This window comes from Coloeus monedula (genome assembly GCF_965178545.1).
Source record: "Coloeus monedula genome assembly, chromosome: 1".
In the NCBI taxonomy this organism is placed as follows: domain Eukaryota; kingdom Metazoa; phylum Chordata; class Aves; order Passeriformes; family Corvidae; genus Coloeus; species Coloeus monedula.
Genome location: NC_138781.1, coordinates 108,962,488 through 108,979,601, shown reverse-complemented (window position 1 = coordinate 108,979,601; position 17,114 = coordinate 108,962,488). Strand labels below are relative to the sequence as shown.

General features: G+C 40.2%; 1 protein-coding gene across 1 annotated transcript in view; it reads right to left on the bottom strand.

The window, feature by feature from the left end:
- Nucleotides 1-1,853: 1,853 nt before the first annotated feature.
- The window catches only part of EPB41L3 (erythrocyte membrane protein band 4.1 like 3), a gene marked incomplete at its 3' end in the record, with an annotated part of 56,899 nt that continues 41,638 nt past the window's right edge, over nucleotides 1,854-17,114 (bottom strand). Inside the window, exons 12-24 of the mRNA XM_082281248.1 lie at nucleotides 14,794-14,847; nucleotides 12,896-12,931; nucleotides 12,663-12,728; nucleotides 11,996-12,187; nucleotides 8,647-8,721; nucleotides 8,132-8,233; nucleotides 6,646-7,374; nucleotides 6,005-6,127; nucleotides 5,086-5,478; nucleotides 3,924-4,055; nucleotides 3,387-3,485; nucleotides 2,229-2,309; nucleotides 1,854-1,964 (exon numbers count right to left, since the gene is read on the bottom strand). Coding sequence (XP_082137374.1) covers nucleotides 1,854-1,964; nucleotides 2,229-2,309; nucleotides 3,387-3,485; nucleotides 3,924-4,055; nucleotides 5,086-5,478; nucleotides 6,005-6,127; nucleotides 6,646-7,374; nucleotides 8,132-8,233; nucleotides 8,647-8,721; nucleotides 11,996-12,187; nucleotides 12,663-12,728; nucleotides 12,896-12,931; nucleotides 14,794-14,847 — 2,193 coding nt within the window. The remainder of the gene's footprint in view (nucleotides 1,965-2,228; nucleotides 2,310-3,386; nucleotides 3,486-3,923; nucleotides 4,056-5,085; nucleotides 5,479-6,004; nucleotides 6,128-6,645; nucleotides 7,375-8,131; nucleotides 8,234-8,646; nucleotides 8,722-11,995; nucleotides 12,188-12,662; nucleotides 12,729-12,895; nucleotides 12,932-14,793; nucleotides 14,848-17,114) is intronic.

Below are 17,114 nucleotides of genomic sequence, written 5' to 3'. Positions count from 1 at the left end.
AGCACACTTTGTAAGCATTTAAATGTTTTGATAAGAGTAAAGATTCATCATCGTTTATCGGGCAGTAATAAAACCAGATGAAACAAATATAAGATTCAAGTTGTTTACTGAATAAACTGTGTTATTGGCACATCTAATGTGTGGTAAAACATTATACACAGTACCTATACAGCTTCTAGCATTTTGGGGGTAATCTTCATTTACAATATCCGTAAACAAAAGGCTGGCCACCTAACAAATTTTAATTTGTTTATACTTTCAGAAACTGTGAAAGGCATGAACTGTTTATGTGTTACATGAGATCACTGTTTATATTGTTTATGAACGTGCAGGTAAAGCTGAAAACTTAGACATTTTAAGAAAATTAAAAATGCTGCTTTTCTGTAATTTTATTGTTGCTTCATGCAATATTGTTTAACTGCTGCTGATTCAGATTGCTTTCTATGGGAAGGTATCTCTGCCAGTTTCTTTATTAACGGTCAAGATCAATTCTTCTGTAGTGAAATTTTCCATAGACAGATACAAGTCAGTCAGGTTGGAACTGAGACTCCGTATAGGCTCTCGTATTCCTACTCGTATGCATGTCTGGATTCATATGCATTATAGGTTATTCCTGCAGAAAAGAGAACTGAGTTAATTATTCAAAGCAACTACTCTCTTGCAAAAGAGTTTTTGTCACTTTGTTCATATAAGAAAAGCTATTTGAAAATGGCATCATCCCAGTATAAGCAACTTGGACCAAATCCAAAGTCCACTGACGCCAACGGAACAAATTAGTGACATCAACAGACTTTTAAGCAAGGCACATTGAGCTGTCTCTGAAACAATTAGCAGAATACCACAGGAATCACAGCTACTCACTCCTTAGTGACTGGTTCCATCTTCCAAATAAATAACTGACACTGAAATTCAGTTTTCTTTAGGGTCTGTATATCCAAAAGCAGGAGAGCAAAAGAGCTTCAAAAGGTGCTGTGCATTATACTCTGTTACTTACACCAAGTGCTAGGGAATACATATTGTTTTAAGAATAAAATGCTGCTATCGATTCAACAAATCCGACAAGCAGCTTTTTCTTCCCCTTCTGAATACAGCATTCAAAGCAATTTGTGCAATGGTGCTGGCATTAAGAACTTTTGCATAGCAGGTTAGTATGCATGACATGTTTCTGCACACAGAATAAATATAGAAATATTAAGACGTCTGTTAAGCCAGCCACTAGTGGAGAGCATGCCTTAACTGAGAAAAAGCTTGACGCAAGAAAAGCTGCATTATCATCTCATCCTGATAAACAATGCTGCTTTAAAACATAAAATGTTCTTTTGAATACAGGAAAGCCAAGACACCCAAATACCGACAAACTAATTCACTGCGTTTAAAAGCAGGTTGGACCATACCTTTACAAGTTGGGAATTAAAGCAGAACTTGTAACATATCTGCACAGGACATTTAAAAAGCAGCTGTAGGTTTTTCCCTTGACATTTTTAAGCCAAAATGCACACCTTTAAGAACAAATTATTTTTGTTCTTAAATGACACAAACGCAGACAACAGATTTTTTATGACTTCAGAAGTAGAAAATCAGACTATAACAAAGCATGGACAATGAGGACTTTTCAGAGAGCCAAGGAAAGCAAATGAGCAGTTTATCTTTCTCCAGCTGGCACTGTTTAACGAAGACAGATGTCTAGAGCCAAATACAGTTTACTTTCAAATATCGGAACTGATAACCAGCAACTTGAAAATGCCAGTGAGAGAAAGTGAAGAGTTAAAGGTGAAATATGGTAGGAAAACAACATCTGCAACATGCCAGCCCAGTAAATGCCTGTGAAAATCATCTGGTCCTCTTACCTGTGGTCAATCCTCCCCATCTTCTGGTGTGATTTCTGTCTCTTTATGTACCACTACTTTGGTCACTGACATGTCAGGGTGCTGCTCTTTGGCTTCTTTAATTGCCTGAGCCAGCGCCTATCCCAAGGAAACCACAGAAGGGCAAAAACAAAAAGGAGGTGGAACATGCATGATCAGTAGCAAGGTGGAGAGATTCATGACATATTACACAATTTACAAATGACGAAAATGATTAAAATATGAAATATACCATCACTGATTTAACTACTATTCCAGCTTAATTTAAGGCATGCCAGTATGAATAATATCTCAAAGCAATGTTTAGAAGTGTTCTCTTTGGCAGTCTTCAGGGTAGCCTTTTTAATAGTTTGTAGATTTTACCTGATCATGATCAATATCTGCATCTCCTGTGATGACTATTCGTTTTTCAATTCTTGTCTCTGAGATGCCTCCTTTCACAGTCTAGATGGGAGGGACAACAGCATGTCAGTAACTTAGAGTGCTGCTACTCATCCCCAGAATGATCAGTGCAGGAACCCTCTCATGACTGGACCAAAACAGCTCAAACAGCTCACGCAGAGAGGACAACCCTGGATGGCAAGTGAGCAGGTCTGGAGTTCGCCTGAGTGCTCTGAATGGACTAATGACCTCAAGAGGTCCTTCCAACACAGGTAATTTTATGACTCTAGTTAATCTGCACATGATCAAGAGAGATGTTTGTATGCCAAAAATGGCGAATTTGTCCCATGAAGAACAGAATGGGAATACAGACAGCCCATATTCAGACATAGTTAAGTCCAACTGCTTGCTTCAGAATGGCATACAGGTTGGTGTGGCCTTTGTATAGCTCATCTACTAATGGGTGAACTTCACTGCAGAAAGATGAAATCCTGTTCTCAGTGAATATTGGTAGGAGAGCTGTCACAGCACTAAGAGAGTTTCTGCTTAGGGAAGAACTTATTTAAATGCTACCTTGAAACCTGGAACACACGACACCATTTGTCTGTGCAGATATGAGATTTTGGTCTGGCTGTGGGCAGGTTCCTCAGGGTACCACCCAGAAACACAGCCAAGGTGTCTGAGCTGACTGAATGTCCTGTTATGGCGACATGATATAGATTTACTATGTGCTTTCAACACCGTGCAGGGCTAATATCTCAGGGCTGAAAGGCACAGTCATGTCCATGGAGCCTCACATTCAGACAAATTATTCCTTCCAGGCTACCATATGATGCTAATGTGGTTATACTCTTTCCTGTTCCACGTAGTATTTGCAGCTAAATCAAACAGCAAGGTTTTATGCTTGCCTAGACATACCCTAAAGGTTCAGGACAATCTTGTCAAGTCGCTGGATGATGCGTTAATCAACTCAGCATAGCCAAGGACAGGTGAATAAGGACACGTATTTATGGTAAATTCAAAAGATTTTGTCAAGAGAGTATCAGAATGTGTCCCCATTTTGAAATATATCATAGAACTGAAGTTAAGATAGCATACACCCTGGTGAAAAAAAGAGCTCCCTGTTTTCTGAGGACTCACTTTGGTGATATGTGTAGTAGTTGTAGTGCTGGTGGTTTCAGATGTGATCGTTTGTGCACTCATCAATACACCTGGTTCAGAGTCAGCACTGCCATCCACCTAGAAACGAGAAGAGAAAACCAGTCACTGAAAAAAATGTTCCTGAGCACAGGGAGGCAAGAACTGGACTGTTAAACATCCCTATTTCTACAGTTCTTTATGAATTGAGTATCTTATGGTAGGGGGTAACTGCTGTTAGGTTACCATGAGTCAGTATTTCTCTGTGCATCTGGAGGCTCTCCTTTGCCTCTGGAAGCACAGATGAGAAGCCGGTGCTTCTAAATCTGCAGTTTCATCAGTGTACTCAAAAGGCCCTACACCAGGACATGAGAGTCATCCTCAGGTAAGTTATTCTTATATACATCCTCCTCATGCTAATATTTAATACTTGAACAACTTAGAAAAGCTTACACTAAAGCATACACTTAAAGATGGGTGAAGAAATGGGTTCCTTAAGAGCACATTAAATTAGACCATGTCTTTTGCAGAATTTCTTACCTGAGAAGACTCATATGTAATGGTTTTTGTTTCTGTATGGACTACTGGCACTTCCTTTGTTGAAATTTCAAGGGTTTCCCCACCAGCAGGAACACTGCTGAAACTGATAGTCTCAGTCTTCACAACTGGCGACTGCGTGAACAAAAGAGAAGGAATTGGAACGTTTAGCAAAGCTTATGGATTTCTCAGAACATTTTTTTTTCCTGAGGAAAAGAAAGAACAACTAAAAAGTGCTCTGCATTTAAGAAAAAAAAAGGAGAAAATTCTCTTCATTACAGTGGTACATTCATGTACGTAATGCTGGCAACATTTAGCACTTCCCTGGATTTTACGAAAACAAAGTCCAAAATGCTCTAAACACTACAAGGGCAATGGTCACAACTTAAAAAACAGGAGGTTTCCTCTGAGCGTCAGGAAACACTTTTTCACTGTGAAAGTGACTGAACACTGGCATAGTTTGCCCAGAGAGATTGTGGAGTATCCTTCCTTGAAGATATTCAGAAGAAGCTCTCTGGACATGGTCCTGGGCAGCAACTCACTCTGGATGTTCTTGCCTGATCAGTGGATTGAAGCAGATGAACTCCAGAGGGCCCTTCCAGCCTCATATGTTCTAAGAATCTGTGATTCTACATTTTCTTAAAATGCCAAGAGAATGAATTCTGCCCAGGCTTAGTTGTCTGTTCAGCTCTTTCTGAGGGAAAAAACCCTCACAAAACAGCTCTTGAAATTTTTCTAATGGGGCTAAGATAAGGAACCTGATCTGTTTAAGACATAGTACACTTATTTATAATCACATGAAGCATGGAAAAGACAGTTTCCTGTCTTTGAGGACATGTGAACTTTGCCAACTTCGATGGACTTTCCCAAACAGAATGCCAGCTGATCCTGTTATCTGTTGCATAAAATGCCATGAAATTTGGTATTTCTCTGTAGCATGAAAAGCAGTTTCAAGTAAAAATGCATGGCATTTTGCTAATGATGGAAACCAGCAGCAAGCCTTGCAGATGACATACAAGGAGGAAATAAGAGGAGACAAAAACTGCCTGCTGTAAAAATGCAATCATACAAGTTGGGCACACTTTACTTTTGATGACAGGAATTAGCCCACTATTGCCTACATTCACAATTCAGCACAGACATGACCAATTTAACAACAAGTTACCTCAAAATGAGGTTTTCTTTCCAAAGATTCTGAAAGTTGGACTGTTGTTCTGTGCTCCTCCGCCTGCTCACACGAAGCAGCGGCAGCGACTCCTTCCTGTTTGGTATGGGCTTTCCCAGCCTCCTCCCTTTTTTCCTCCTTCGCCCCCTCAGTCCCAGCAGAGCCCTCCTTCCCTTTCATGCCGGCAGCCACCGCCGACGCTGCCTCAGCCTGGGCATCCAGTGCAAGTCCGGCCACTTTAGCAGGATCCCCGCCTGCATGCACCTCCATCCCATGTCTCTCCTTGACAACTACAGTCTCCTGTACAACCTTCTGCACTGTATCCTGTTCCGGCTGAACTGCTTGCTTCATGTCACTGGAAGTTATCTCCTGAGATGTCGTTGTGTCTATTCTCTGCAGGGAAGGAGGAAAAAACTCTCAGCATCAGAAGCAGACAACACTATTTGCAGTAGCTCCCCAGCTTAATGTACTGTGAACATAAATTTAAAAAAAATGGGCATTGTATTTTGCCAAGTTATTTCTCCCACATTGCATGGATTTTTGTTCTCACGATGTTAGCAGTACAGTAAAATGGAAAACAAAGCAAGAATCAAAATTTTTAAAAGTGAAGAGAAATTTCAATGTCAGTGTTCTTCTTCGGTATTTTTGTGTGAGTTTTACAAAGGCAAAATACAGCACCCTGCAAAATGACCAAAATAAAATGAAATGAGAGGAAACCTGCTTGTTGGTTTTTGTTTTGTTTTGTTTTTTTTTCTTTTTGGGGAAGTTTCTGTTGTGGTCCATTGTAACAAAGGAAAACACACATGAATACATGCATTAGTTATACAGTTCCAAATTGTGCAAAAAACCACGAAACAATAGAAAAGCAAAAGTAATTGGTGTGTGGTTATGACATCGATGGAGGGAATCAAGCAGCCACCTGAGCCCAGCTATGGGAAGTAGAAGTAACCCCTCCTATGAACTCAGTCGGTTTTCTGGCGGACTCTATTAAAGTGAAGATATCTGAACCATCCAAGGTTTTTTCACTGGTGGACTGTTTAGTCTAAACAGACAAAGAAATGTAGAGTCATACACAGAAGAAAGGCACACCCATATGCACAGACATATTAATTGCCAAAATCAGAGGCAGAGACGGCGGAAAAGGAGAGAAGGTTGCAGGGGCACGGAGAGGTTGGAAACAGGAAAAGAATGGGAAAATAAATCAGAGCGAATTCATAATGGCTGTAGTAAGCAATAGTTAAAAAGCATAGTTGTTAGCATTGGCATTTTGCTGGTTCAAGCAAACCTTTTTTTAATTTTTTTCCCTTTTATTAACAAGCCACAGCAGCAATACTAAATTTCAGTACATAAACCAGAAAGGTTGAAAGCCTTATATAATGTCTGCTTCAGACTGTGAGACGGATTCAAAGTATGAGAGAAAAAAAACAAGCTGGGTTGGCTGCTGTCAACATAAAGCCAGGCAGCAAGAGAACCAAAAGGTAGGGTGGTGTGAGGGGATTGCCTAGAAAAAGTCATGCTTTTATCTTTAAATTGTGGCATGAAGTCAAAGCCACTTGTTACCACCACTTTTGATGCAGACGACTCAGTAACATAGTGAGCAGTAGCAATGGTAAATGGCTGTTCTCTGGAATATCTCCACTCAGACAGGCTCTTATCTGTCCGGGCAAACGCCCCTGCTTTTACAGCTTCTCCGCCAAGATGCTTTTCTGCTTTGCCAAGCTGTAAGCTTTCCAGTGTACTGAGTAACTGCAAATCCTGGTCCATCCTTAGTGTCTTTTTCAAAATCTTCTCTTCAGGGCTTTGCAACTGAGATTCTGCTTCCTTTATGGGTGTCAGAGAGTCAGACAGCTTTCTTCTCGGGCTCTGCACGTCGGATCCCCGCCTGGCTTTGTCATCAGTGACAGGCTTGAGGATTTCATACTTGGCCACTATTGGAACGATTTTCACAGATTCTTGCACTTCCCTTTCCATTTTTTGCAAAGTTTCTACTGAAGGCTGTACTGCTTTCTCGCCCTCTTTAGCTTTACTTGTCATGGTTACAATTTTCCCAGATACGGTATCATAAGACTTTCCTAGGGTGAACATTTTCTGCTTATTCTCCTCATTGGATTGTATTTCACTTTCCAAGTCCTCAAAGCTCTGCATTAGAATGGTACTGGATTTTAATATCTCAGGTGGAAATGCAGTTTTACTGCTCACAGTCACTACTTTGTATGCCAGATTTTTTTCCGATTCACCATCAACTACCTCAGAGGGTATTTTGTCTATAATAACCCAATCCTCAGTGCCCTATATTTGAGATATAAAAGCTAAATTAGAATATCTAAGGTTTATCTGTACTTCAGGAGCACCAAAGTATGAAGACTTTTAAGAAATCATGCTGCTGCTTCTGAAAGCATATAATAATTTTTGGCATTGCACTTCTTACAGCAGTTATCAAGCAAATAAACAGAATCACCTTAGGCAAAATATGATTTCTTTGCATATTCTCTTTCTTCAGCGGTCCATCTAATGTGGACCCAAAAATATTACTTTTGCCAAACTATTTCTGTATTTGTTTGAAGCGAGATAGCATGTCAGCACATAATTTAAAATGATGATTGGAATCAACCTGCCGTTAAAAATCACATACTGCAGTGGTTCACAAAGCTACAATCAAAAACAAATTACAAAAATAGGGCAAATAAGCCCATTCAACTGTACCCCAGTTGTTACAAACATGCTGTTAATGATATTTTAGGATAGTATGCATTTGTATGTAGCTGTAGCCTGCACTGAATTTTCTTGTTTTTGTTAGAATAACATCAACCCCTTTGGGGATTGTTTAAATGGAGAAGCACAACACAGCAAACTGTATAAACTAAGCATACTACTAAAAACTCTGAGTGGAACTTAATTGTAGCATCTTTTTTCCCCCTCATGCAAAATGTGCTATGTGATTTGCTTCGATATGCAATCAGCATCTAGTTATTTGACTTTAGGACCATAACTTCTGTATTTAACTAAGCAAATGATGTAGTTTAAAATCAAATGAATTAAAAATAACCTCTAGGGATGATGGGATACTTTTCTGGATAATGATTTGATGAGAAGTAACCAAAGTGCCAGCAGATTCTCCTTCCTGCAGCTTCTTCTCTATCACACTTGGCTAATAGAAAAACCAATAAAAATATAAAGTTCACCATCACTCAGCATAATCTAAATTCACTTGACAATATAAAGGAAACTCATTCTCGTGACAGAAGTGCCCCATTCACCGTAACCGTTCTCAGTGAGGTTTATGCTGGAAATGCATGCAAACTGCAAACAACATCCAAACAGCACCGTGCAAAAAGATTTCTAACTAGCCGAGAAATCAGTCTCCATTAGGAAGCCATAAGCTCTGGAGAGGACCCATTCCTCAGAATTTGGTCCTCAGATTATATCTCTGTCTGAAACTTATGAAATAATAATAATTAAAAAAATATAAAAAGGGAGGCTTGGAAAGGAAAAAGATAATAAAATAATAAATCATTGCCATACTTTCTGACTGCATTTCAATGAAGCATTGTTTGTTTTTACCTGCATTTCAAGGAATGTAGTACCTCCCTTCTGCAAAAATATGATTTTTTCTGATTTTTCTGTTTCTTCTTTGGTCTAATGTCAGGGGAATAAATGATTTTTAGTAAAAGGAGGGTATAAAGTCTACTATACTTTACAGTAGCTCATCATATTTCTCTACTCTACAAATTATTAATCGCATGGAAAATTAGGAAACAGAACTAAAGAGAAACATTTTACAGCATAGAGGTTTCCAGTTAGAAGTGAAATCAGTGTCTCTCTATGGTGAACGCAAAGCAGACATGAGTATACAAATGCTATGCACAAGTGTAGCACAAAACCCACTAAACTGAGTATCACCCAGGTGTGGATGCACTGTGTTTGTTTTGTTTCATATTATTCATTTAACTGGGACTGATGCCAGCTTACACAGCTTCCACCAATAGCCCAGAACACGCCCCTCCACCTTCACTCTGGACAAGGCTCTCTCCTGAGTCTGCAGCCCTCTCTGCTGAAGCAGGAAGAAGGTGTGCCCAGCTAAGACTTCAGCTCTCCCTTTTTCCCTACTGGTATTAGAAGTCTTAGGAGCACTTTTCCTATTGTCCTGTAGTGTGACACCAAAATCGCCTCACTTTTATCCCGTCAGTGCTTTCCCAGTGGTGTGAGAATAGTATCTCTCTAACTTGGACAACTGGGAAAATTTTAAATGTTGGTAAGACTCAATTTCCCAGGCCTTTTGAGCCCACCTTCTGGGCTGGCCACTGTTGTCATTTGGCCAAAGAAAGTAAGCCCCTGCGGAGCAAAATGGGTTTCCTGCCAAACCCTTTCTAGTGACTTCAGTAGCTACTGTACTCAATAGACATGCCAATGGAAGTCCTCTGACTAGCATGATAAAAGGGTTCATGTACTCAAGAGGAAAGGTAGAAGTTCAAAGAAAGATAGGATACTAGAAAGAGAAAAGGATAAATGGCTCAGCTCCCTGACTGTGATGAGAAGCATAACTCCTTTATTCCTAAAGTGTTGGTTTGATCCAATCCAGGTGAGATTAAACACTATCAAGGAGTTTGTCAATATGATGGCTTTCATGTTCTGCAGCTATCTGGCCACCATCATGGAAGATATTTAAAAGCATGTTTTTCATCACTAAGGAAAACCAACGTATTTCCCCATTTGTTCTAAGAAACCAAGTGGTGACTAGACAGGCTTAAAGTCACACTGACCAAACACACTCAGGTGCCACATACTTGAAGAGCACATTTTGAAAAGACATATTTTCTCTTCTGTTCTTGTTTTATTATAAGAAGGAGCTACAGGTAACAGCACTGAACATGTTTTTAAAGCGAAATGTAGAACTTCTTTGACTAGCAGAAGGCACTACACTATCCTGACTGCCTCTGCATTTCTTAGTAGACATCAAGGTACTGATTTTGACCTATGAATGGCTTCAATTTTTTCCTGAAAAAATCCCCTCTCATCAGGACATGGGAACTGAAACCATCCCACTTATTGCGATCAAAAGGATGACCAGGTGTTATCTACAGCTGAAGTCACCTCAGAGTTAGGCTCTGATAGCTCAAGTCTGCTCTCAATTTTCCACAGAAATACCTTCACTTAGATGAGGTTCTGTGAAACAGATGTAGATTACTTAGATGCCTGTAAGATATACATGCATTTAAGTAACTGGACATCGCTTTGGAGCAAGTCATCTTCTGCTAGCAAGAGGAGAGATACCAGATAAGAATAATTCTTGCCCTTTTCCTTTCCAAATGAATGGTTAAATTCAGATGTGTTTCCTCAGGGTGAAGCCTACATAACTGTGTAATACTTTGCTACACTACTTCGTGTGCTTAAACTTTTTATTAAACTCTTAAAGTAATAAAAATATTAAACAGGGTGGTGTTAAATTTGCTTTCCCTGCAATCCTCTGATTCAGGCTCAGCTAGCCACCCTTTCCAACTGTTCCTTACATCTTTATTATGATAAATGTATCCTGTTCATTGTACTGACAATTTTACTTTTTAGAAGGATAAACCTCTGTTTTCAACTACAACCAAACTAACCTGTTTGTAGGGTCTGTTATGATTCCTGAACAAGGCAGTAGGAGCAACACTAAAACTCCTCTGTGCTCCCCTCAAAAGGGAAGCTTTGAGCACTGAGTCTGCTTTTTTAGGTATTTTAATCCAGCTTGAATGCCACACTAACACACGTCTGGTGCCCGCATCAGCCATTGGGTATAATGTGGGAGAGGAGGAGGTCAATTTTTTCCTTGGCAATATCCCTTTCCCTATGAGGAGAAGCTGACACTTGCTACCTGCACACCTCCAGGGATTCTCTTCCCCAGAGTTGTGGGTCTGCAACACCAGTCTCTATGGTGAGAAAGCAGAACATTCTTTCAATTTACACTTTCCAGACAATTTTCACTGAGTTCCTTACAACATTACATCAGTGCTGTGGGCAGAGAAACAAGTCTCATGACCATTTATTGGTCTTTAATGCTAAAAGCAAGAGGTACCCATAAAGATAATTCCTGTGAGACAGAAACCATTCATAATAGAATAAAAAAAATTAACTTTCAGGCAGACCATACAAGCTTATTTCTTTTTGCTCCACTGGACTTAAGCCAAGACACTGCACTATGTATTTTATTGCAACACAAATGTTGCCTTGCTACCCCTACATGTCCTTATCTATCTACAAATCAAGTAAACACCAGCTTTTAAATCAGCAAGTTTCTTACAAGCACTTCAAGACTGCAGAGTGAGCAAGATTTTTTCACACATGCACACTGCATGAAAACACAGACACTTAGCAATTGGCATTGGGTCTTCAATGATGGTATCCGGCAGACTGAAGCAACCATCAGTTCCCTTATGGAACTGGCCAAGAAGGTTTAATTATCATCATTATTTCTTCCCTGTCTTCAGAGACTGAGTTCTGCCCTTTATTCTTTATTTTCTTTTCAAGCTTGGCAACACAGCCCCCACCCATCTCACTACACCGCTGCTCCCAACCAGTCACCATTGCTTAAATTTTCTCTCCATCACTTTCATGGTTTCTTTCATGCATGGCTGGACTTCCTCAAGCTCACCGAACCTGTAACAACGCCTGTATTTTGCACCCTCAAAGAGACCCAGTTCTGCCACACGGCTTCCAGTGAATTTCATTCGCTAAACACATATATACTTGTATATGTATATATTAATGCTATCTGCTCTTCCTCCCAACTTTGCTGCTAGAGCCTGAGTCCTGAGAAAAGGGAGTGCCTGCAAGCAGGGAATGGCCTCTAACTACGGCCTCTAATCTAGTGAGAGCTGCTATAAGTAAAAATGAAGAGACAAATACATAATGAAGCCTTTCAGCTCACGCTGACCTCTTCAGGCACTAGTGGTTCAATCATAGGAGCATCCTCCTGCCTTGCTGCAAGCCGAACGGGAGATGTGGAAAGCCTCTTCTCCCACTCATTAGACACAGTCGTTTCTGTGGAGGTTTCCAAGAAGGTGCGTTTCAACTCGCTTATATTGGTCTGATGTTTCATCAGATCTTCCTGGGTTTTATCTAGATCCTGGACAGTTTTAAAAGAATAGAGCAGTTTGTGATACATCCTAAGCCAACCAAACTTCAGAGCCAAAACACACAACTTGGTTAGTATAGAGGGAAGTAACAGCTCAGGGAGCCAGGGAGCACAGCACTAACACAACACTCTGTGAAAATGTGGCATTTTGAAAGAGAACAGCATAGCATATCTTGTACAAGTGAGTCTAAGTACACTCTTAAAGAGCTTATCCATATGGCTCTAATTTGCACCTGATAAAGAGGCTCCAAACAAACATACATATGCGCGTGGAGGCACACACATATACGCACACGCATATATCGATATTTATAGTACGAGTTAGAGGAGTCATCATAATCTGAGAGAAAAAATAATCTATTAGCAGGTGGGAGTACACAGTTCATGCATCATAGTGCAGATCCACAGTTTACCACTAAAACTAACACACATGTACGTACATGCACTGGTATATACCAATACCAACCTCTAACATAAGATTACTATGTTTGACATACACATTTTCACCCTGTATTCGCTTAATCAGACTATTCTGAAAGAAGTGAAAAAGAAAGGGAAAGGTAAGGGACACAGTATTGAAAGGATACAAAATGCTGTTTCTACACATTTCTTCACAGAGAACTGACAGTAACATGCTGGAAGAGGCGAACACCTCCAACATTGATACCTGAGCAACATCTAGACCTTTTGTTTCTGTACCTGTGCCTTTAGATCTCCGTCCTCCTCTTGATCCGACTGCCAGCATGAGAAAGATTGGAAAACAAAACCTTACCCACTTGAATGAATGAAGGCTTTATGAACATTGGTGAGAGGTACACACACTAGGTAGAAATCCCATTTTCTCTTCATTAAGGGTTTAAGGAGAAGGAGTAGACACACTGGCTTTGCACGGTTTTCCTAATGCAGAACAAACCTCCTCTTCTCAAATTTGTTTTTTGTTAACAAAGGGGTATTAAACATCTTCCTTTTATAAATATTGCTATGGTCCACATTCATAGATCTCTATTTATGGAGCAGCAGTTGCACCTTCTCACCAAGGTCACGGCTAGTCTAGGACCAAACAGCAACAGAAAATTCTACGGAATTCTGTAATCCCAGAGTTTACACATATGACATAATCTGGGCCACAAGCAAAGCTTTGCATAAACTCACTATGGGCGAACAACCTGCAACAATTTCTACAGAAGGAAGCACATTTTATTTGCTTAAAATGCTATTTCCCTAACCTTAGTCCCTTTCTGTATTTCTGCAATTTTATTTCATATATAGCCTATATTATCCTTTCAGGACCTATCAGCTGGAATGGAACACACATCCCATCCACTTCAATGCACATTTTCAAAAGCAATGCCATAAGGACTGCCCTGGCAGCCCTGTTTCCCAGGGTGTGATTTTCAGGTGGCAAATACACCACACATTTGTAAAATCAGGTATCTGTAAGGAAAACTGAGATGCGCTGTATCTTCTCCTCTAAATAAAGAGGGCAGCTAGGGATATTAACATGCATTTTTGAGTAATAAACTGAACATTTGAAATGTCACAATTTTATGATTATATTTTACTTTCTGGAGGGCTCAAGGCCTGAAGCTATGGAGTGGAAGAAGCACTCCAAAGCATTTTGTACTCCTGACTCATCTCAACAGACTTTATGTTGTTGCACCATTTGAATTCTTTTAATGCCCATGCTGCTATTTTATTGTTAATTTTTCATATAGTCCTAATTAGACAAATGACTCATGGGAAAATCTGTTGATTACAACTCAGTTCAAATTTATTCTATTTACAGCCGAGGCTGAACTGTCCTGACGTGTCATACAGAAATTTTTTCCTTGATGATAATTTTAACAGTCTCAAACATTAATGAGATCCTTCTGAAAACCTAGAGTAGTGTTTGTGGTAAGACTCTGTCTTCTAGCAGATGTCAGATGAAATTCAGCTCATGTTTTTGGCTGCAACTATATTAATTATGAAAGCATTATATGCACTTCAGTGAAGTCACATAGGGTTGAATTTGCCTGCACAGTCTATGTACCAGGTTGTGGATATGAGGCTTCTCAGTGCAAGGAAAATATAAACATTTTACATTTCTCCTCTTTAAAGAATACCTGGACTACTGATGGCAACATGTGAAGATGCCGTGTGAAATTACATTAAAGAAAAACCTTAGACATTTAAAATGTGAGAATACCGATATTCAGTAAATTCAAAAACTGCTTTTTATTGTCTTTTCCCCACTCTCCCACTGAGGCTGCAAGAGTATAAGAGCAAACAAGCAAGCAAAAAACCCCAGGGTACCATCTGGCCAGCACGACCCTCCTGGCGGGCAGACACCGCCACTGCCCCACTAACCGCACACCGCAGAGGCCTTGCAGCTTCCAAACCAAACTCAGAAACAAGAGGAACCCCTAGGGAGCACTGGAAACTCAACTCTCCTAGCAAAGCTCTCCCACTTGCAGGCACGCACATGCACACGCGCGCAGGGAGGGATCCTGAACTGCCGTAGCAGACATGCGGTTTAGCCCCGAGGCCCAGGCTCGGGAAGAGACGAGGCAAAACGCTCTCCCCTGCCATAGCTGGGTGCCGGCGACTGTACAAACCTCGGTGGCAGTGGTCTCACCATCAGCCGCAGTATCCGTCTGCTCACTGTCAGTCTATTGGGTTAGACAAGTACCCGGGTCCCGAGAGGAAGGCAGGAATAAAGAATAAACCCAGCTCATCAGTACACGCGGCTCACACGGGGAACTGTTAAAGTCAACATCCCTGTGAACTGCATTAGCATTGCTTTTCAAACAACGCACATGTCAAAGAAGCAAAATAAAAATGCTATATTAGTAAACAGAACAGACTCAGAGGAAGACTCGAGGCGTACTGTACACAGTTATATGGCTTTACTGGAACAAATTTATAAGCCAAACAAAACATTACTGGAAAAGTGTTATTTGAATATCAGATTTTTTTTTTAAGAAAGCCAGGTAGCTTAAAAAAAAAAAGGGGGGGAAAAAAGTGGCCAATATTTTCTAAACAAACTTCTCCTCCCATAATGATTTTTTACAGAAAATTATTAAACAAATTTTTGTTCTAGCCAATATCAAGTGGTGGTGAAATTTTTTATCCAGAGGGGAAAAAGATAATTAAAAAAACCCAATAACAACAAAAAAAGCTACTTTAACAGTCATCTGACTTTCAGCCCCTCATTTGTACAGAAGTTGTTCTTGTCTCCACATTTATACACCATGAGGCTGTCTGCATTACCAAGGAGTTCAAATGACTGTACCCCCAGCCCATCTACTGTCTGTCTGTGGAGTAATGGTAAGGCTCAGATCCCACTCGGTTCCAATAAAGAGCAGCTGAAAATTGTTAATTATAGTAAAAAGAAAGAAAACTGCCATTAAAAGAAGAAAAAAATACTTCTCATTCCATTTAAGAATATGGATGAAAGCAGGAGAAAAACAAAAGTAACTCCCCCACCCCCCAGAACACTTACTAGGTATGGGTGATAAAAATGAAACAAAGCACAGCATTGCACAGACTGATCTATCCCTGCTTTGCTTGACACCATGAAGAACATTTTAGTGGACAACGCAAGTGTCAAGATTAATAGAGAGTGGAGTGGAGTACAGGCTGAGATGAGAGATCAACAGACTACTCTGATATCAGGCAAGCATATGGAAAACTAGTAAGTAAAGTGCACCCTACTGCCCCAGACTGGCACATCCAAGTTGTTTCCATAGCAGTGAAAGCTCTGGTTTTCATTACTGGTTTTCTGTGCTCCTTAGATAATCTAAAGTAACCCAGGCAGGCAATTTAAAGCCAGGACAACACATCTCATCCTCCAATCACATCAGTACGAACATGAACAAAAAACCAATCTACTGGTAGATGGAGTATCAGTCCTAGCTTTGAATTTCCTCCAATCTTCTGTCATTTTCTGACAACTAGAATGTTTTGATTTTTTTTCATTGCTTTGTTTTCTATTCATCCCTTCCTTTGAAGGGTTTGTACTGTTTGTATGACAGGCAGAAGAATAAACAAGCATTTTGCACTACTTGCTAAGGAATGCGAGCTACATGAAATTTTTCAAGCAATGACCACTCATGGGACAGACTAAATTGATTTTAAATGAAAGTGTAATGTCAAAGCAGTCTACTAGGCTGGTCCAATGGCTTTCACTAAAGTGCTAGAAAATTGTTTCTTTATTAGCAAAGGATCCCATATTTTTATAGCACTATAGGCAATTGTAAAGGTATGGCAATAGAAAAAAAATGTATGCACTGTCACTCCTAGTTACAAAAAAAAGCAACAAAGAGAAATTAATGAATCTAGGCATTTAAAATGAATTTAAAAATTGTGTCAAGGCACTGTAACACAAGTCTGGCACATAGGGTTCATTTAAGTCATTCATTGAAGTCAATAGAAAATTAGCTCCTAAAGTACAAACACAGAAGCCAATGCATTCTAAGGGGTGAGACTCTGTCTTTGACTGCACGGACTGTCTCCAGATGCATAGCTCAAGGGAGAACAAGGTCAGCAATGTATGACATTGGTTCAGGTTCCTGGCCGTGGTCTTCTGCATCTCTGTGTGCAGTCTTTTGTAAATTGGGGAGGGGAAAAAAGCGTTCCTATTTCTTTTGCCGTAAGTGGAATGAAATCCTAAATAAAGCCTAAAACTTGCTTTATTGCAACATACATATCTGCTAATAAGCCAATCAACAGCCATGGAGTCAAAATCAGCATTACGGAGTTACTTGCAATAAAGATCTGGAGTTATCACAGAACAGGGAATGGTGAATTAAGGCTGAGCAAGGCAGGTCTCCTGTGGAGTGAAGAGTAAGAAAGGCCAGGCTCAGCTCCAAGACAGGCTGTGGTGCAGCTGAGGTGGGGCTGGCAGGTGGGTGAGGGCTGGAGCAGGACAGAAGGC